This window comes from Globicephala melas, chromosome 13 (assembly GCF_963455315.2).
Source record: "Globicephala melas chromosome 13, mGloMel1.2, whole genome shotgun sequence".
NCBI classification, from domain to species: domain Eukaryota; kingdom Metazoa; phylum Chordata; class Mammalia; order Artiodactyla; family Delphinidae; genus Globicephala; species Globicephala melas.
Genome location: NC_083326.1, coordinates 54,939,377 through 54,957,480, shown reverse-complemented (window position 1 = coordinate 54,957,480; position 18,104 = coordinate 54,939,377). Strand labels below are relative to the sequence as shown.

Here is an 18,104-nt window from a genome sequence, read left to right as displayed (position 1 = left end):
AAGGTCCAAGATTAAAACCCTTTTCTGTGCTTTGAACTTTGTGGGACGTGAATATATGCTCTAGTGAGTTGTGTTGAAGCACTGAAGGGATTTTCCTTCAAAGTACTGTTATAAATTGGTTAGACCCGGCCTAGCTCACCAGTTTGTTTGTTAATCTAGCGTGTCTCTGAACCATAGTCGATTAATTCCGTAGAAAACCCATCTCTCACTTACCTTCCAACAGGAGCTGCGTGATTTCAGGTTCCTCTTGGGGGTGATGGGGTGATCTTCAGTCACTTCTCTGCTTAGCTGCTTGGTCGGAGTGGATGCACTTTCCCCAGGTCCCCAGTTGTCTTGGGCAGGAGGGCCGTGTGGCAGTCGGGGCTCTTTGGGGGTCTCTGTGGGTTCTGAACTTTGCGGGGAATGCCTAGTGGCAGCAGGCCCGATCTGCGATGCTGGAAAGGGAAAGGGGACTTCTGCATGCCCGGCTGGGCTGCCTGTCAGCAGCAAGGCGGACGGACGGTGTGGGGCTGCCGACACATGGAAGTGTGAAGCGGGCGCATCAGCCTGAGTCGCAGGGGCCCAGCGTGTGCAGGGCTAATCACAGTCTGGAGTACGGACGAGCCATGTAGTTTTAGGCCCTGCGGTCTTTTCTCTGTCGCTGTCATTAGACCCACAAACTCAGCGTTAACATCTCATCCGCTTTTTTTTCTTGTCTTTTATAGTCTCAAACCATGAATTACGTGGGGCAGCTGGCCGGGCAGGTGATTGTCACTGTGAAGGAGCTCTACAAGGGCATTAACCAGGCCACACTGTCCGGCTGCATCGATGTCGTGGTGGTGCGGCAGCAGGACGGCTCCTACCAGTGCTCGCCCTTCCACGTGCGCTTCGGGAAGCTGGGCGTCCTGCGGTCCAAAGAGAAAGTGGTGAGTGCGGGCCTCCTGTCCTCCAGGAGGATGAGACGCCGGGGGTGGGGGTGGGGCAGAGTAAACCGTTCCTGTGAGCTCTCGGGACCTCTGTGTGTGTGTTTCTGTTTTGAAAACCCATATGCTTTTGAAGACAGCGGTATGGGAAGTCCGTCTTTAGTACTGTTTTTGAAGTTGCTTTTAAATTCAAAAAGCCCTATTACAGGAAGTCTAGGGGGAAAAAGAGGTGAACATCATCTTAATAATCCTATATGTTGCAACTCAGAAAATCAAAACAGAAACTAGAATTGTAAATGGGGAAATCAGGTGTATTTAGAAAAAGTTCCTCTACCTTTTACAGCACTTTAAAATATTTAATGTAATGCCTTCAGACCAGTTGTGAATGGAATGGATAGGCATGCTCAAGAGTACCTGTGTCTAAATGAAATACATTAATGCCAAATTTGTGCGTTTATTTTGACAAAGCTGTAAAATCTTACTTGTAATCTAAAGTTTATTGTAAACACCAGGACTTTTTCCCAAATCTGACTGAAATGAAAATCCACAGGCTTTTATTTATTTCAGGGAAGATTCTTTCAGAAAGAAGGTATTTGTGTTGGTTTTTTTTTTGTTTTTTTTTACATCCTCTTTCCTTCAGGTTATGGAGCACTTGGAAAGTCTGTTAGTATACCTGATCTGATATCAATCATGTTAGAAAAAGCTGAGCTAACAGTAAACTTCGCGGGTACATAGTAGTATTTTTCTTTCTACTCCTGTCCCACAGTATCTACTTAAGCAGCATAAGGAGATGTTGTCAGGATTTTCAAGCGCAGTGAAAGAATCCACACCGTTTTGTAGCACAGAAGTATGTGTTAGAGGACCATTGTCCTAAGTTGAAAACATCTGTTTTCAGATTTCAGCTAATAACATAGCTGATCCTATTCTTTTTTTTTTTTTTTTTTTTTGGCTGCGTTGGGCCTTCGGTGCTGTGCGCGCGCTTTCTCTAGTTGCAGCGAGCGGGGGCTATTTTTCGTTGCAGTGTGCAGGCTTCTCATTGCGATGGCTTCTCTTACTGCAGAGCACAGACTCTAGGTGCGCAGGCTTCAGTAGTTGTGGCGCGCAGGTTTCAGTAGTTGTGGCGCGCAGGCTCTAGAGCGCAGACTCAGTAGTTCTGGCGCACGGGCTTAGTTGCTCCACGGCATGTGGGATCTTCCCAGACCAGCGCTCGAACCTGTGTCCCCTGCATTGGCAGGCGGATTCTTAACCACCAGGCCACCAGGGAAGTCCCTGATCTTATTCTTTAAAATAGACATTTCCCTCTATTTTAATTGAACTTATGTTATTTTGAAAGTGACTGGAGAGCCATGTTTCAGGGTGGCAGGGCTTGTGTGGTCTGGCCTCTGTTCAGAGTCACTTCGGAAACCAAAAGCAGTGGTGATGTACTGAGTGAGTTGGAAACTTTCCATTGCAAAACAGTGTTCAGCCACAATTTAGCTTCTCCAGAATTTTTTCTTTCTTCTGGTAACACTAACCTGTAGTACTTTAGACCGTATCTGCTTTGGAAGCATCAGCAACAAACTGTTTATGCACTGAAACGTCCCATTAATTGTGCCAGGATCTATTTGTAAAATGGCTTACAAGCCTTCCGCACCCCGCCGCCCCTTTCCCATCTATGATCTGGGTTTTTGATCAGCAGATTGGATAAGTCTTCTGGCCTTCAAACTGGAACCCGCAGGCTGATGTATATAAGCATTTGTGCATCTGTAAATGCGACTGGGCAGATAAGAGCTCTCTTTCTGCATGCTGTATGCTTCTAATTAAGAAAGTAGACAGTTGCTGTATGAGGCTACGCAAATCATAGTGCTCAATATCTTGTCAAACCCTTAACTTTTAGTAGAAGTCTATCCAGTGAGACCCAGGAAAAGAGAAAAGTTCTTTCCCTTGGTAGCCCAGAGACCCAGAGGATATATTTGGGAGGAAATTCGGCTATTTGAACCAAAGCGTAGCATTCCTGTGACAGTAAAACCAAAACCATGTCTGCCCTGAGACACTCTGGCAGTTTGGATGAACTGTTGGTGTTATTTTAGGTCATTCTGGATTAGGGAAAGCTGTCCATTGACTTTAAATTAAGAACCCAGTTTTCAAATATGGGGACACCTATGAAGTGGACTTGAAATCATAACCACCTTAAAACCTCTGGTTAGAAAGATGCAATGTAATAATTTTCCCACTGCCATTGCTATGTTCTTGTTTGATAGAACACAGTACTCCCTGTATATTTCATAACTCAGCAGTTGAATTTCAGAAGGTAAACCTGCACTTGATATTTTTAGATACTAATTTTGTTGATTTAACACAACTGATGATTTAATTACTTATCAAAGTTAAATAACCCAGTGTATTAGGACAGTTTCCATTGTGGATGACAGAAATCCACCTCACACTAGCTTAGGCAGAAAAGGAATTAAATTGGCTTGTGGAAGTAAAGTACGCGGGTGTTTGAACGAGTCAGGGCTTTACTTAGAGCCTCTGAAGGTGTTGACAGGACCGTCTCCCCTCACCTCTCAGCTCTGCTTCCTTTTGTGTCTGTCTGTCTCATGCAAGATGGCTGCCAGTATCTTCAGGCTGACTTCCACTGACTTCCCAGAGGGAAGACAGCGTCTCCTGCCTACAGAAGGACCAGTGTTAGCCGCCCTGTCAGCCTGGGGTCGCGTGTCTCGGGAACTAGTCACTGTAGGTGGGGGTGGAATATATTGACTGGCCTGGCTTGGGCAGCAGCCCCACTGCCACTCTCTGCAGCTGCACCGGAAATAGATGGCCTGGAATAGAGGAGACTAGATCCCCAAAGGAGACCAGAGACATTCTTACCCAAAGGATGGCCTGCCAAGACGAGTGTCTGCTACAGCCAGCATTTCTCAAAATCAGTTCTGTTTCAACATCTGTCACATATGTTGAGCAAGATTAAGGCACAGTGTAGGAAGTATGACTATATGGAAATGAGTGTTTTAGAAACCAGTTTACCAGAAGTAGTAACATCAAAATGAGTGTCCTCTTTACAGTCGTCACCTCGGGAAGCATTTATTCCAGCTTGGTGCCGTCTCAGAATATTTTTAGTGTTTTTCCTTTGCGACCTAAAGAACTCATGGCATACACATTCCTTTAAGTATGCTCCGTATTGGCACAATTTGATATTAGGTTTAATTTTTGGAGAGAACCAAGCTCCATTGAGAGTCAAATCAAGAGACTAAAGTAGTCGTATTAAGAAATGTCGTATTTGATCCCTAAAAATACGGGCTGTAAATATAAACCAAAGGGTTAACTTTTCTAAAATAGTTTTAAAACAGACTTTGAATTTGCATCCTAAAGAAGCGTCATTCCGTTTTCCCAGCTACATTAGATAAATGGGTAACCTGCAGAGGTGAAAATTTTGAAGGACGATATTAGTTTGAATCTTTTATTTTTTATTAAAGTAAAATAACTTTAAATATTTCATTTGTACTGTTTAACTTTAAAATTTTATATAACAGCAAGTCAACAAACATGGCTATTTAAATTATTTTATATGTCTAACTTCTAGTTGAAAAAACGTAATTAAGTCATCCTGAGAAACTTGAAATCTGGCATTACAGAGTGAATTTAGTTTTTCCCTATCTTCTTGCCTATAGTCCAGAAAAAAAATTTTTTTCATTACTTTTTCTGTTCCCACATAACTTTTTCAGTTAGAAACATTCTTCCTATGATTGTGGAAGAAGCTGCTATTATTACAGCTGCTTTAGAAACCTTAGATGATGCGAGATGCTATGTGACTTCAACTAGTTTATTATGAAGAAAAAGCTTAAACACTTATCTGAAAGCGTGTTTTTCTTCAGCCTGGGAATTTCTGGCAGTACTTTGTTTTAGAAGAGTTAGGAGTTTATGCCATACACAACTTTTTTAGCAGTAAATGTTCCCAGTAATAGAAAGCACTAAGAAGGCTGGCTGGGATATGAGTTAGGGTTAGTGTTTGTCCTATGGAAACTGCTTCATGCAGCCCTTTCTTTTAAAAAGTAGAAGAAAAATGAGTTTTTTGTAAAATAATCATTTTATTAACATTTCTGAAATTACATAGGGATTTTTTAGTATAGGATTTTAAACTTATTTTGTATTCAATTCTTAGTTGCCTGTTTTTCTGATTTCCTTTTATAGTGTTATCCTTTTTTTTTTACAGCTTTATTTTATAATTAACACACAATAAACTGCACATATTCAAAGGATATATTTGGTAAGTTTAAACATGTGTGTGCACCCATGAAACCATCACCACCATCAAGATACGGAGTGTTTCGTTGTCCTGTCTTCTTAGTTTCCTCCACTCCGTGACAGTTCCTCAGTCTTTGTTTTTTATGATTTTCACATTTTTTTAGCTTATGTTAATTTTAGATGTACAGACAAATTGCAAATGCAGTTTTAAAAGTTTCCATAATCCTTCACCCAACCTCTTCCCCTAATGTTCACGTTTCACAAAACCATAGTTACAATGATCAGAACCGGGAAATTAACATCAGTATAAACCATTAGGAAAAGACCTTATTACGATTTCACCAGTTTTTCCACTACTGTCTTCTGTTTCGGGATCCCGTGTTGCTCTCACCCTGTCTTCTCTGGCATATGACCTTGACTTCTGTCAAGGTCTTTCCATACAACCTTGACTTCTGAAGAGTACAGCACAGTTACAGTGTAGATTGTCCCTCAGTGTGAATTTGTCTGGTGTTTTCTCCTTTTGGTGAGAATAACGCCGCGCGGGGGTGTGCCCTTCCTGGTGCCTCCGCTGAGGAGCCCCGCCCTGCTGCTGTCTCCTTCCTGGTGATGTTAACTCTGATCACTTGCTGAATGGTGTCTGCAAGGTTTCTTGGCTATGAGTTTACCTGTGGGAAGAAGCGTTGAGACTGTGCGCATACCCTGTTTCTTGTCGTGCTTCCACCATGAATTTTAGCTTTTACACGGTGGACTTTGCAGCGGCTATTGCTGTGGTGTTTCCCGAATGGTGACTTTCTATTTCCATTCTTCCTGCTCCAATTATTAATTGAAACTGTACTTTGTCAAAGAGCTTTTCTTCTCTTATCTACTTAATTATTCAGTTATTTAATTAGATCAGTATGGACTCACGGATATTAATTTTGCCCTGTGGGTTATAGTCATTATTTCTGTAGTTGCTGAGATTGTCCCAGATTTGGCTGTTGGATGCCCCCTCCAGTTGAGTCCTTTCGAAACGCTCCCATCATGTTTTGAGCACTTCCTTACTCTCTGGCACCATAAGATACTCCAGGAGACTCTACTTTCCCTGCCTCGGCCCCAGAATTATTTTTATTTCTCCAAGGAGCCTTGGTTCCTGTTACTGGAGAACAGTATCTGGAAACAAAGACGTGGTCACTGGATGTGCTCATTAGCCTGAGGTATAATTGCTTGTAGGCCCTCTCAGCCCCCAGAGCTAGAAAGTCCATGTATGTATATACATACACGTGCCCACACCTGCATCTGCGTCCGTCTGAAAATCGGGAGTTCACAGTGATTCCTCCCTCTCCAGCCGATCGCCACAGGGTTCTTCCTCGTCTCCATATTTGTAGCTTCTTTCTCTGACGGTGAGAAACATGCTTCTCATTATCTACAGTATATTCACGTATTTGTTCAGTACTAGAATACACATAAAGTAGTTTCAGAATTGCTGACCCATGTCTGTGATTAAAAAAAAAATTACTAACTACAGTACAATATTTGTTTATAGTTCTTTTTGTCTTCGGACTTAGAATTCTGTAGTCAACATACCGTTTTTCAAAGTTACTTAGTTTTCTTCTTCTTCCCTTCAGTGTGGTTATGTTATTCATACGTAGAATTTTCAAAACAAGCCTTGACAGCATATGTCAACTAATATTTTTTAATATGATGTTACTTATTCCGTGGCTCCTGGGAAGATGGAGCTGCCTTCCATGACTGGACGTGAACCAGGGCTCAGTCTCTGGTCAGAAGCGGTCGTTGGTCTTCCTTGGGACACACCCAGCAGACTCTACAGTTGTTCGCACCACGAGGGCCATGCAGAGCTAAGGACACTGAGGTTATGGACTGTTATACTTCTGTCTATATTATGCCTTTGTGTGTTCATCTTTGTATCCCCTGAACAGTCTAAAACCAGAGTTTACAAGTTATCCGTAAGAGTTTTGAAAGTTGGTATTTATTTTTGTAAAATATTTAAGAGTATTTATTCACAGCTTACAGATAAGCAGTTACATTATTTTTAAGTGATATGGTAGTACCTGATATATATATGTGTATGTGTATATATATATGTATATATGTGTGTGTGTGTGTGTATATAAAAACAAACATTCCTCACTTTGCATGGTAGTACAGACCATAAAAATGGGCAAGCTGAAACCCTGCAAAAGGAAGCTTAGTCGATGAGGGAAATTAGGATTCTTCCACGACCTCTGTAAGCTTTGGTCAAAACTTTTAAAAACTCCTACTCTTAGTTATAAATATATAAGAAAATGAAAAATAGTAAAATGGTGTTTTGTGCACTGCAATTTAAAACATTAGAAACAATGAGAACTAAATTTCTTTGTAAAAAACTCGTCAGGAGTAGTTTGAACAGGGCTTACCTTCTTGATGTAACACGCTATGGAACAAGCATCTTTTCTTTGTCTTGGTAAATTGTCCTACTCCTTTCTAAGTCTGCATCAGCTTCTAGCTTTTCATCCTTTGAAATTCCCATGTCATGAAGTATCTCTGGGAGTTGCTTCGACCTGCAGGTTTCTGCCTGTGTCCCTTCCTGTGGGTCTTCATCCTTTTGTCTCAGCCATGTTCCTCCTTTCTGGTAGAAACTCACCTCCAGGTTCCTCTGGCAGCTCATCCTGAGTCTCCTGTTCGCAAGGTCGGCTCTTTCTTCTGTAACTGCTGATGTTGAGTTTGATTTTACTTCCAGCACTAGTACTGTTTGTTTGTTTACTGCTCTCTGATCTCGGCCAGTTGCCTCTTTCAATGATCCATTGTATAAAATGTCAACTGGCTTTATCACTGGGAGACCAGGAGGCAACACAACCACATGCTTTGCCGCCTGTGTCTGAGCTGAGTAACAGATGTGCTGGGACTGGTCACCGACAGACTTTGAAAAAGTGACGTGATGAGTTACTGATCGTGATGGGCATCTCTTATGTACGTGCAGTCGCTCTTCTGTATCCATGGGTTCTGCATCCAAGGATTCACCCAACCTCGGATCAAAAATATGTGGAAAAAAATTTTTCCAGGAAATTCCCAAAGCAAAACTTGAATTTGCTGCATGCTGGCAAGTATTTACATAACATTTATGTTGTATTAGGTATTATAAGTAATCTAGAGATGATCTAAAGTACACAGGAGGATGTGTGGAGGTTATATGCAAATGCTACACCCTTTTATATGTAAGGGACTTGGGCATGAGTGGATTTGAGTATCTGAGGAGGATCCTGGAGCCAACCCCCTGCGGACACCGCAGGATGGCTGTGGGGACCTGTGGATGGAAGAGCTGGTGGTGAAACGTGCCGCTCCTGCAGTTCCGCAGTCAGCATACTGTGGTAACTGAGATTCCTGCTGATCTGAGCCTCGCATGGTGAGGCCTGGCTGTGCTGTAACCTCCAGGGGGGCTCAAGTGTGTGTTGACGATGACATTTCCCCCATTTTATGACGTTTGAGAAATTAAATATATTTTAAAAATTTGTCATGAAAGTAGGTGATGGAACGTTTACTTTCAGTCTGGTGGTGTAGGGGTGGGACGTGGGGCAGGAGGTGGGGTCTCTCTGGGGCCGTCACCCTGGGAGCCTCAGTACTACGTTTGGCCTGAGAGCCCAGAATCTAGGCTTAGTTGAGCCTGAATGACAGACTCTTGACGCCAAGTCACACTTTGTTTCTCCTCGTAGATCGACATAGAAATCAATGGCGATGCAGTGGATCTTCACATGAAATTGGGTGACAACGGGGAGGCTTTCTTTGTGGAGGAGACCGAAGAGGAGTATGTAAGTCCTGGTGGGTCACATCCACTTCACACATTGTGTCAGGCCCACGGTGCACATCCCAGAGCAGAACGTTTAGCTTTCATGGTGAGCTGTGTGGACGATTGTTGCTGGTTAGACAAGCTTTAGTTTTAGGTTGAAGAACTCGGCTCTCAGAAAGGAGCTGGAGGGGCAGGAAGTTTCCCCGCACGAGTTCCAGGCTGCAGGGTGTGCTGAAGGCCTTGGCACTTACCCCTCTTGTGAGCTTCCAGTGACTTGATTAAGTGGTGTCTGTACAGTTTACACCTTGGCCTGAATACACTCAGTTCCACCTGAATAATCACGGCGTATCTCTTCAGGCCGTGTCTGCGTGTGTACACGTGTGACCTTTAAATTTGGGAAACATGTTTTGCCGTTTTCGTTGGGGACATTACATCCCAAACCTTGAAGAGTCAGGTGCATTAGTTTATTAAAGTCTCAGGAGATTTAAATTAATTGGCCTCTGCCCTTTATGAATGATTATTGCACGTTTGGCCTCTTTCAGCAAGAGAGCACGATTTGCCCCCTCACGTATCCACTGATGTGAATGTTCCTGAGCTGTTCTTGATTGATTTAAAATGGATCTTTATAAAACTTCTTACAAGGGGACTTCCCTGGGGGCGCAGTGGTTGAGAATCCGCCTGCCGGTGCAGGGGACACGGGTTCGATCCCTGTTCCGGGAAGGTCCCGCATGCCGCGGAGCAAATAAGCCCGTGCGCCACAACTACCGAGCCTGCGCTCTAGAGCCCACGAGCCACAACTACTGAGCCTGCGTGCCGCAACTACTGAAGCCCGCGTGCCTAGAGACCGTGCTTCTCAACAAGAGAAGCTGCCGCATTGAGGAAGCCCGCGCACCGCAACTAGAGAAAGCCCACGTGCAGCGACAAAGACCCAACGCAGCCAAAACTAAATAATTTTTTTTAAAAGTAAAAAAAAAAAAAAGCAACTTCTTAGAAGGCATTGTTAATCTTTGATCATAAAGAATAAAATCTCAGCAAAAACAATAAGCTTCAAGTTGTTAAGGGCATGGACGGAGATACTTTTTTGGTTTTGAAGATGAACTGCCAGTTTGATGTCATAAATTCACAAAGAAAAGATAAACAATAGCAGAATGAGATTGTTTGCCAGTTTTTACTTTAGCCTGGAAGCCAGCTGCGTCAGTACTGTTCTGTAAACAGCAAAGAAACAGTGTTTATGAAGGGGAACCTACCAGACCAATATTCTTCCTAGTATCTTAATTACTTGTTTTTATATTACGTTATTTGCATTTACTTGGCCTAGAGAAAAATTTTCCTCATCAGAGACCGAGGCAAAAGGCAGAATGAAACAGTAAGCGAGTTATCGTAAGAGTAAAACACTTTTGATGTAACCTGTCGCACTGATTAGGCTCCAAATAAATCAGCAGATGCGGTCAGTGAGAGGACTAGGTTCCTGAGGGTCTGTTGCTTGCTTCTCACATCAGTTCTCATGATTCCGTTTAAAACTGTGCTTAGCAAGGTCAACCTGGAGAGTGTCAGCTTTCCAGCCTTTTTTTTCCCTATTCCATGTATGACCAAGTTGACCAGATTTTCTTTAGTATAATGTGCTTTTCTTTACAAATTAAAAAATTTAATTCATTCAACAACCCTGGAATTACTGCTCTCTGCTACAGAGTATGAAGAAAAGTCCCTCTCTCCAGGGGCTCACAGTTTAAAGGGGGATAAACATTACCCGAACCCACCTGACTTCCAGTTACTGACCTTTTGTTTCTCTCACTGTCGTCATTTAACTGTATGTCGTCAGCACCCCTGCCAAGTCAGAGCTCTGGGTGGAACTTTGTCCTTTAACTAGCTGCACGGTAGTCCCTAGTGTGGGTGTACCACAATGCCGTTCCCTGAACTGTGCTCGCACCGATGGACATCGAGCTCATCCACCCCTGCAGCACGTGCATTGGCTGAGCTTCCGCGTGCTCCGTGCTGACTCGGCACGTCGATTCCTCCACTGCTCAGCGACATGGACCCGCATGAGCTGACGCTAAGCCCTGCAGGGGGGTGGAGGCCTATCTAGGTAGGGTGGGCAGTGCCTGAGCTCAGTGTGACACATTCTTACCTTTGGGAACTAGGTAGGTATTCTTTCTACCGCTGTGAAATTTAGATCCACCAAAAATGGTGGTGGTTTTGATGTACTGTTGGTCACTGACAACTTTTCTTTCTCCGTATTCTCTTGAAGGAAGAGCTTCCTGCTTACCTCGCCACCTCACCCATCCCTACTGAAGATCAGTTCTTTACAGATATTGACCCCCCTTTGGTGAAACCAGGTGGAAGTGAAAGACCATCACAGAGTTCAGACGTCTCCCACGTTCTGGAAACAGAGACAGTTTTCACCCCCAGTTCTGTGAAAAAGAAAAAACGAAGGAGGAAGAAATGCAAACAGGACAGTAAGAAGGACGAGCAGGCCGCTTCCCCTGCTGCAGAAGACGCCGTGGGTGTGGGGCTGAGCTCGGACGATGACGAGGCGGCCCAGTCGGCAAGGTAGGCTGGGGGTGGGGGGGGTCTCCTTGCGCATGTGCTGTGGGCGGAGCTCGGCTGCAGCCGGTGCTGGTGCTTCTCCCCTGGGTCTGCAGTCTGAGGTTTGGACTTGTTTTTCCCCTGTTGGCAGTTTATCGTGGAATAAGTGGGAGAGGCATTTTCTTTTTTCCTTTCTGCAACTGTACAAAATGTGCTGTCAGACACCTTGCTGTGGCACTAAAATATCGCTTGAAGCCGACTGGCATTGTGTCTCATTTTACCCAGTAAGTTTCCAAAAGCCAAGGAAATCATACGTCACATAGAAGATCTGAACCTAGTGCCTGGCGGGCAGTTGGGACGCCGGGGGTGTTTCCCTACCCTGCTGTTGGTGCTCTGTCTGTCTGTTCCTGAGTTCAAGGTGGTGGTTTTGAGTTTATCATCAACATCCTAGTAAGCTGAGGGGGAAGGAGGGTTTTGTTTTTGTTTTGAAGTGAGAAATCTTGATCACTGTTATTTACCAGCTCAGTAGAAGAACTCAAAATAGATGACAGTTTTCAAGTCAATGCTGTCTGGGGTTTAAAACGTAACAGTTTGGGGTAAACTATGTACTTTTTCATTCAGTACTCGACTTTCATAAGACTCTCTTCCCCCGTTCCGCTGGGTGGCGGCCGCGGCGCTGGACGGACCATGGGTGTGGCAGCAGGGTGGTTCTTTCCCTTGGTGACTGCTGGACAAGTGATCCTGAATGTCCACACCCTGATTGAATTGGGGTGCAGGGAGGGTGGCCTTATGAGGTCGACGCTGTCACTGTATGCTCGCACCTCGGCTGCTGGAAGGAGAGATCGTGCCCCCCTTGCTGGGAAGGTTACTGCTGTTCAGGTTCTCTTCATCATGGAGAAGAGGGGAGGTAACCAAACGTATACCAAGCATATACTCTACCTTGACGTCTAGTGTTTTATTTACCAAGCTTTTATTTTAAATAGTCAAGTCAAGAAAAAAACTTACTAATATGTTGTTGTTATAATTATGCTGTTAGTGAATAAGGTAGTAGAATAATCCCTTTTTGGCAAAACTGTTAACTTGTTTTCTAAAATTTTAAAATCTGGATTGTAAATCCCAGAACAGACTCCTACATTTAATAATAATCTTTCATACGTGAAATTTTTCCTACTCATCAGCTGTCACATGGTGATTCACTCCCCCCGCAATGAACGTATGAGACCTGGGTTTCTGTTCTGATCGAAGGCAGAATTCTTGTTAGAACCAGACAACAGGAGGCCGTAGTGGGACAGTACTTTAGACTCTGCAGAGCAGTGTAAACCATTTGTACATACAAAACTTTAGTCTGCAATAACAAATTTGTGTGCCTTTTTTTTTTTTCAGAATCAAAACACTAGGTGGGAAGAGCTTAATTTTAAAAGTTCTGAACTCTACTTTTATATCACTGATTCCCAAAAGAATTTTAAGCTAATAAAGAAAAGTTCCACAGTTTCTTTTTTTTAATATATGTTTTTTTCTTATTCCTTCATTTATGGCCTCATTGGGTCTTCGTTGCCGTGCTTGGGCTTTCTCCAGTTGGCGGCGAGCAGGGGCTACTCTTCGTTGTAGTGCGCAAGCTTCTCATTGTGGTGGCTTCTCGTTGCAGAGCACGGGCTGTAGACGCGAGGGCTTCAGTAGTTGTGGCTCGCAGGCTCTAGAGCACAGGTTCAGCAGCCGTGGCGCGTGGGCTTAGTTGCTCCGCGGCATGTGGGATCCTCACGGACCAGGGCTCAAACCCGTGTCCCCTGCATTGGCAGGCAGATTCTTAACCACTGCGCCACCAGGGAAGTCCCACAATTTCTTAAAAAGGCACTCTTCCCATCCTTTTCTTCCTGCTTTCAATTTTTTAAGGGCTCTTTCTCCTTTGCTTCCCTAGGAATACAAACTAAGAGACCCTTTCAGATCTTCCATTCCTTGATTTCAGTGCTATTAAGAAGAGTGTAGGGACTCCCCTGGCAGTCCAGTGGTTAGGACTCCGTGCGTCCACTGCAGGGGGCAGGGTTGGGTCCCTGGTCGGGGAACTGAGACACCGCATGCTGTGCAGCACTACCCCCCCAAAAGAGAACAAAACGGTGAACTACAAGGTCAATGTAAACAGTTCCTTTAAAAGTTTTGGCTTATTTATAATGTGTAGGTAGGCAGGAAACATGTTCTTTTGAGAAAAACTTGAAATACACGCACCTGGAAATTTTATTTGGGATAGCACTATAATACTCCCTTAGGCACCTTAATTCCTGAAAATATTTTTGCTAACTAAAACTTCCAGGATCTACCAGAAAAGACGCTGAAGTAACGTTTTGCCTCCATAAAGGGCTGTTGACACGTGTCCTTTGTTATATATAATAGAGCAACGCTTAGAACTCCTAAACAACCCGCAGCTTCAATTTAGGAAGGTGAAACATTTCTAAAACATGCAGAGTCACGTGCTAAGTGCACAAGTCATTGTTCTAAAGGAATTTTGTAAGTGAATGCACTGCAGAAGTATTAGTGCATGCCTTCCTTTTCCAGATTGTACGAAAGGCTCTATCAACCCAATCTGTAGGAGTGCTGGTCTGGTCCGCAGCGACAAATGCAAGACAAAATGTAACGGTCGTGCAGGTGTCGGCCTGAAATTCACGCTGAGCTGATAAGGGAGAGGACGGGGCCGTTACACGTCCGATTGTGGTCACTCTGGCCTTCGTTTCTTAGTCTGTGAAATCCGAGGACTGAACTGCATGGCTTGACAGACCCCTTCCCGCTCAGCATCCAGATTCTAAAATCGGAAATTTGGAGGAAGATATTCAGGGTCAAAAGTATTAACAGCATGTTAAAGAGCACATTAAAGAATCTGAGAGAAAAAGATTAGGAAATCAACTGCTTTTGCAGTTATGAGATCCACAGATTATGGGGATTTGGGGAATTTGTAGCTTTTAAATACCTTCCCCTCCTCAGCCCCTACTGGGTAGGAAAGAAATTTTGTTTTCAGAGAAGTTACCTAAACTTTGTTTTCAGAGAAGTTACCTAAACTTGATAAATAACATTCTATTTATAAACTCCTTACTTTTCAAGAATGTCATTGATAATAGAATTAAGGTTAATTTAGGCTCCTTGAAGGAGGCAGCAGAAAGATGAAATTACTCTTGGAAGCAGGTTGGTGTTGTGTAGCCAGAGGAAACCCCTTTGTGGGAGCTGGAGAGGTCTAACCCGCACAGGGCTTTGTGGGAGCTGTGCCTGATGGGTCTCCCCTCCTGAAGGTGGGCTTCGGGCTTGAGTATAGCGTGGAAGCCTTGTCCGTCATTCCAGAGGACGGATGGATGGATGTACAAGTGTATATGTATTAAAAACAGTGCACCTGGGCACTTGTAGCCTCTGGGAAGGAGGAGACTTTTCACGTGGGATGATGCTATATCACAGTCTTGAGTGCAAACATTTAAAACACTCAGCCGCTGGAAATGCAGTAACCGCAATGGAGGGTTACAACTATGCCGTCAGAAAGGAAACTCTACTTCTAATCCACCAGAGCAGACACACTTGGAGAGTTAGATCTGGGGGCTGAGTGGCAGGGGCCTGGGACCGCGTGTTCCCCTCCCCATCGTTCTGATCCAGGAGACACGTTGCCCAGCTCTCTTCTGCCCTGTCGTGAGGTATCTTTTGTGGGAAGAGTCCTGTATCCTAAAGCAAACTTGGATCATTAGTCACAGTGAGATCGATTGATCGGACACTGAGGGTGAGGGTCAGCGCTGTGCTGTGTTGACGGTGGTGAACTTTGGTCGGGGTAGTTAGCAGCCCGCTTTATCTCTTACGTACTTGCCGCCAGCTATGTAGACTAAAACTTATCTAGTCCTTCTGATTTATCCCACGTAAATAATTCAGGCTCCGGATTTTGACTTTGTCTTGGTTTTTGTCCCCGTTCTTTAAAAACTGAGGTATAACTTACATACAATAATATTCATGGATCTAAGTGTGCAGTTCAGTGAATTTTGATAGTTGTATACATCATGTAATTTCTGGCTTTTGAATGAGAAAAATAATCGTTTTAAAAAGTGAAGCTGAGCTTGGAGTCGTGGTGCTGGGGCGTCTGTGAAGGCTGAAGTGCTCTAGACACACTTCTCACGAACTTCAGCTGAACCTCCGCCAACCACCCTGACCCAGCCTTAGACCATCTGTTCGGCCGCGGATCCTCTGCTGTTCACCGTTAATGCAGCTATTTGTCCTGTCCTGTGTTTCAATGTAAATAGAGTCAGTGTTCATACTATTTCTCCACGTTCTAATCTATACTCTCCCTTATTACATCCTCGTGTCACATACTTAAAGTGACCGCGTCGTGCTTGGCCTCGCTGGCTGCCTGTCCTCAGCCACGTGTGCCGTTTTGAACATGCTTGGCAGATTTTTAGTGAGTCACAGGACAGAAAGGAACCTCAGCATCAGCAACCTTTTCTATCACTCTGATGGGTCTAAGCTAATGGGCTCTATTTTTGTCCGGATCCGCCCAGAGAAGACCATGTCCTGCCTTCCTGGGCTTGTAAATTCTTAAATGGTGCCTGGTCTCTCTCTCTCTCTCTCTCTTTTTTTCAATATTTTATTAAATCCAGTTTGCTTTGCTGTATTATTCTTGGCTTACCTTTTATACTGTGGTGAAATACGTTCCCAAAACAAAATATGTTTAATAAAAAATTTTCTACGGCATTTACGTTGCTCTTTTCAAACCACTTTCAAATGTATGAATAGTAGTGGGCCACGCTGTACTATCCTTTCAGATTTGGCAAATAAGGACTGTTCGTAGCATCCAGTTTTCCCTTTTTGCTTCTATACCACTTGAATTTCCTCTTTTAAGATATGGAGTATTTTTACCTGGATTTCAGCCTTTTTCAAGTATATGTATCTTTCCCCTTGAATGAGGTGGTATGCCAGAGCTTAATCCTTCTGAGAGAAAGAAGATTAGGGTTAGGTAAACCTTAAATTAGGAAATGCAGCTACTTGGAAAAATAGTTACGTGTCAGAGTTAGTGGTAAATCAGAGCATGTTAAATTAAGGTGTAAAGAGAGAAAAGAGATAATACAAATTAATAAAATGGTTTCTATCCCTATTTTTAGTCTCGCAGATTAAGCGATAGACCGTCTCATCATTTCACATCTTACATCTGTCCTGGTAGAACATTGAATTTTCTGTAAGAAGCTCTTAAATTTGCTTTATATAGTGTTTTACACTTTTCAGAGTTTTTTCCCTACTTTTCTGTATACTTTTCAGGGCTTTCACCACGACACACCACATAAATCTCGCATCAACTCTTATCAAATAGACGGGACAAGAGAAAAATTTCCAACTTAAAGATGAAAAACTGGGGCCCACAGTGCTCCTGAGGGGTGTTTTCAAGGTTATATGGCAAGGTAGTTATATTAATTTTGCAAATTCAAGAAAAACAAAGGGTAAATTAATTAAAACCTTACTAGCATTAGTTAAGTCTCCTACAGTTCCAAGGTCTGTGAATGAATTTTGGAAGCATTTATCATACTTCGGTGTCATCTTCCTCGCATCCCTACATCACATAGATTCTAAGAGAAAGTTCTCAAGTAATGCTTGGGCCCAACCAAGAAGAAAATAAGTTCTGGGTTTTGGGTAGTTTTGAGCCATAGCTCTTGTCTTCAGTTGTTTGCTTGCTTACATTTTCTGTAATGTGCAGGAGAGTGTAGTGGAAAAGAGCAAGGGCTGCTTGTTGGGAATCCAACTACCTGGGAGCTTTTTTACTTTGGGCAAATTACTAAACTCCCGTAGATCCTTGATTACCTAATACCTAAAATAAGACTTTACTACTTCCGATTTGTAAGAATTGGACGCAATATATGTAAAGCCTTAGTTTTCTTCTGGTAGGCTCTGAATCAAATGCCCCTAACAGATGTAAAAAGGAGTTTTTAACCCCACCTTCTTTTCTGTTCCTCCTGTTTATCCCATGTTTAAATGCTGATTGCAGTGGTGTCCGGTGTGTAGCAACAGTGAACCCTCTTCTCCTTCATATTTTCCTTTTAAGAGAGTTAGTTATTAATCATTTGACTTTCTTCATTTGTATAACTTAGAACAGTGTGTCAGTGAGAATTGGGGGATATTTTAAAGCTGACATAGATGTCATTGTTTGGTCTCTCTCCCCCCCTGCCACCCCTTCACAGAGGATCTTCAAATGCTTCCTTAAAGGAGGACGAGTACAAGGAGCCTCTGCTTTTCCATTCTGGAGACCACTACCCCTTATCTGATGGGGACTGGTCCCCCTTAGACACGTAAGTATTTTTGAAATTTCTCCATTTCTTAAAGGAAGGATATACTGATAGCTTTTCTGTTATTCGACTTGATGATATTTCCACGTCTCTCACACAGAAGAGGAACTGAATGTGTGCTTTTAACACAAATATAGACCTTTCCTCTCAATAATTATTTTGTTCCTAAACTTGATCTGACTTATTCTCAGAGTTGGCCAGTGTAGACCTGTATCATCAGCATAGAATTTGACCCTCTACAATTCTTTTTCGTGTCAACTACTAACTGTAACTGTGGTTAATACTGTGAAGAAACGTGCAGTCACACTTTGTGTTCAAATCCAGTTTCTCTCTGTATTATGTTAACCCATCTTGACATGCATTTTCTCTGCTATAAATTACCTTTCTCATTGATTTCTTGTGAGAATCAAGTGG

The 18,104-nt window shown here is 43.2% G+C and overlaps 1 protein-coding gene across 1 annotated transcript in view; it reads left to right on the top strand.

Annotated features, from left to right (window-relative positions):
• Window positions 1–18,104, top strand: part of LPIN2 (lipin 2) — an 82,067-nt gene that overhangs the window by 42,353 nt on the left and 21,610 nt on the right. The window contains 5 exon segments of the mRNA XM_060310121.1: window positions 705–905; window positions 8,810–8,905; window positions 11,129–11,430; window positions 17,586–17,693; window positions 17,791–17,804. Coding sequence (XP_060166104.1) covers window positions 714–905; window positions 8,810–8,905; window positions 11,129–11,430; window positions 17,586–17,693; window positions 17,791–17,804 — 712 coding nt within the window. The 5' untranslated portion in view covers window positions 705–713.